Here is a 3589-nt window from a genome sequence, read left to right on the forward strand (position 1 = left end):
GTGGGAAGGAGGGGAGGATGGCTGAGTGGGAAGGAGGGGAGGATGGCTGTGTGGGAAGGAGGGGAGGATGGCTGTGTGGGAAGGAGGGGAGGATGGCTGTGTGGGAACTGTTCTTGTGCTGGTCTTAGAGAAATGATCAGTCTTGTGAAAATGGGCTTGGATGGCTGGAGGCCAGCATCTGACATTCCATAACGTTTTGCCCTACTAAACACAGCAACAAGCATGCTATATGTTTAGCCCCTAAAGGCTGTGTGGCGATTGGTGGAAAAGCAAACCAATCCATCAATTAAAAGCCTATCAGCAGTCAGTTCTTTATGAAGTGTGTGTGGCAAGCCATGCAGCTGCCCATAACGTCCCCCTCTCCTCTGTCAGATGGTGGTGGTGTGTGTGTGTGTGTTTCAGATGTGTGTACAACACACAGGCAGGTAACCATGGTGCCCATATGCGCTGTCTTCGCCAAGGGGTGCCACTCCATCACTTCACTAAGGATCAGTGTGTGTGTCTCTCTCTAAGCATGTGGAAGAGCGATGGAGGTAGAGATGGCAACACCATCTGGGAAGGGTTGTCAGGAACCAACAGGGTGACTGAAGGGTTGTCAGGAACCAACAGAGTGACTGAAGGGTTGTCAGGAACCAACAGAGTGACTGAAGGGTTGTCAGGAACCAACAGAGTGACTGAAGTGGTGTCAGGAACCAACAGAGTGACTGAAAGAGTGTCAGGAACCAACAGAGTGACTGAAGGGTTGTCAGGAACCAACAGAGTGACTGAAGGGTTGTCAGGAACCAACAGAGTGACTGAAGGAGTGTCAGGAACCAACAGAGTGACTGAAGGAGTGTCAGGAACCAACAGAGTGACTGAAGGGTTGTCAGGAACCAACAGAGTGACTGAAGTGGTGTCAGGAACCAACAGGGTGACTGAAGGGTTGTCAGGAACCAACAGAGTGACTGAAGGGTTGTCAGGAACCAACAGAGTGACTGAAGGGTTGTCAGGAACCAACAGGGTGACTGAAGGAGTGTCAGGAACCAACAGGGTGACTGAAGGGTTGTCAGGAACGAACAGAGTGACTGAAGGGTTGTCAGGAACCAACAGAGTGACTGAAGGGTTGTCAGGAACCAACAGAGTGACTGAAGGGTTGTCAGGAACCAACAGAGTGACTGAGGAGTGTCATGAACCAACAGAGTGACTGAAGGGTTGTCAGGAACCAACAGGGTGACTGAGGGAGTGTCAGGAACCAACAGGGTGCCTGAAGGAGTGTCAGTATCCAGCAGGGTGACTGAAGGGGTGTCAGGAGCCAACATGGTGACTGAAGGGGTGTCAGGAGCCAACAGGGTGACTGAAGCAGTGTCATGAACCAACAGAGTGACTGAAGGGTTGTCAGGAACCAACAGGGTGACTGAAGGAGTGTCAGGAACCAACAAGGTGACTGAAAGAGTGTCAGGATCCAACAGGGTGACTGAAGGAGTGTCAGGATCCATTACATAGGCGCGAGGCGGGGGCGAAGGACGTTGTGCTAGCTAGCTAGGACTCCAGTACACAGGCGCGAGGCGGGGGCGAAGGACGCTGTGCCAGCTAGCTAGGACTCCAGTACACAGGCGAGATGCGGGGGCGAAGGTCGCTGTGCCAGCTAGCTAGGACTCCAGTACTCAGGCGAGAGGCGGGGGCGAAGGACGCTGTGCCAGCTAGCTAGGACACCAGTACACAGGCGAGAGGCGGGGGCGAAGGACGCTGTGCCAGCTAGCTAGGACTCCAGTACACAGGCGCGAGGCGGGGGCGAAGGTCGCTGTGCTAGCTAGCTAGGACACCAGTACACAGGCGCGAGGCGGGGGCGCAGGACGCTGTGCCAGCGAGCTAGGACTCCAGTACACAGGCGCGAGGTGGGGGCGAAGGTCGCTGTGCTAGCTAGCTAGGACTCCAGTACTCAGGTACGAGGCGGGGGCGAAGGACGCTGTGCTAGCTAGCTAGGACTCCAGTACTCAGGTACGAGGCGGGGGCAAAGGACGCTGTGCTAGCTAGGACTCCTGTCTACCGAACCCCGCCTGTCGAACACTGCTTTCCCGCAATTACGGCGAGGGCGTCTGTCTGTTTATTCATTACATCACTTCCTCTCAGCGTTGATAATGAGAGGAGAGGGGTGGCTGGTGTATCAGTTACATCTCCCATCCAACACATCAATAAATTACAAATACATCTTCAAGCTAAAACATTGCTCTTTCATTATACTACGATGATGTCACAGCCTAAACAAAAAACTTGTATCATATTCTTATTTCCCTTCTGCCCCATATGTCAGTCACATGGACGATCAGGGGAAATCCCCAATTTCACACAAGCACGATGATGGCGTGCTCGAGGGGGGGGGGGGGGTGGGGGGGGTGTTCCTGCAGCTCCGCTCAACATTCAGAAACCAATGGGATGTTCGAGGGGCGGCGTTCCTGCAGATGAAGGAATGCTCACATGGAGCAATGCCCCAACTTGCAGGCTGCAATCACACTATTGGAATTTTAAGAAAATAGCACCTGTAAACTTTTGTCAATTCAATCAATTCACCAGTATGATCTGTAAATATACAGAGTAACAATTCACCCGTATGATCTGTAAATATACAGAGTAACAATTCACCAGTATGATCTGTAAATATACAGAGTAACAATTCACCAGTATGATCTGTAAATATACAGAGTAACAATTCACCCGTATGATCTGTAAATATACAGAGTAACAATTCACCACTACGATCTGTAACTTATACAGAGTAACAATTCACCTGTATGATCTGTAACTTATACAGAGTAACAATTCACCACTACGATCTGTAACTTATACAGAGTAACAATTCACCAGTATGATCTGTAAATATACAGAGTAACAATTCACCTGTATGATCTGTAGATATACAGAGTAACATTTGCATTTATAAGTATGAAAAAAAATAACAGCTCATTTCACTAACACTTGACACAGAAATGCAAAAAACCTGATTGGCAACTTTACCTCCATTTGCATATGATTATATTCCACTAATTACTGTCATTTGGAATTCACACAGTTATTGTTAATGGCTCGAGTAAAAACCAGAGAGAAATGTAACACTCCTAAACCAGGTACGATGTTCACTGCATTCCAGGGTGTGTTCTAATAACTACGCCGACACTTCACCTCTACGCCGAGAGAAAGACTTGATTATGTTCTGTGTGAGTGGTTATGCTTATTTGTATGTGTGTGTGTGTGTCTGTGTGTGTGTATATTTCCATAGTAAATAACTTGTATTTGTTAGATATATTTCCATAGTAAATAACTTGTATTTGTTAGATATATTTCCATAGTAAATAACTTGTATTTGTTAGATATATTTCCATAGTAAATAACTTGTATTTGTTAGATATATTTCCATAGTAAATAACTTGTATTTGTTAGATATATTTCCATAGCAAATAACTTGTATTTGTTAGATATATTTCCATAGTAAATAACTTGTATTTGTTAGATATATTTCCATAGTAAATAACTTGTATTTGTTAGATATATTTCCAACAGTATGGGGGACTTACGAAGCAGGTTTATATTACAATATGTCTTTAATTTACAATAG

At 46.8% G+C, this 3589-nt stretch overlaps 1 protein-coding gene across 1 annotated transcript; it reads right to left on the reverse strand.

Moving 5' to 3' along the window:
• Positions 1-205: 205 nt before the first annotated feature.
• Positions 206-1706, reverse strand: LOC129845444 (uncharacterized). The gene has a single exon (XM_055913383.1). It carries the CDS (start codon positions 1473-1475, stop codon positions 483-485), a length of 993 nt encoding a protein of 330 aa, XP_055769358.1. The 5' UTR covers positions 1476-1706; the 3' UTR covers positions 206-482.
• Between the last annotated feature and the right edge of the window lie 1883 nt (positions 1707-3589).

The sequence above is a fragment of the Salvelinus fontinalis genome, unplaced genomic scaffold (genome assembly GCF_029448725.1).
Source record: "Salvelinus fontinalis isolate EN_2023a unplaced genomic scaffold, ASM2944872v1 scaffold_0306, whole genome shotgun sequence".
NCBI lineage: Eukaryota > Metazoa > Chordata > Actinopteri > Salmoniformes > Salmonidae > Salvelinus > Salvelinus fontinalis.

Excerpts from the sequence above, each read along its gene's own strand:
- LOC129845444 (XM_055913383.1), bottom strand. The coding sequence starts at position 1,475 with ATGGATCCTGACACTCCTTCAGTCACCCTGTTGGATCCTGACACTCTT.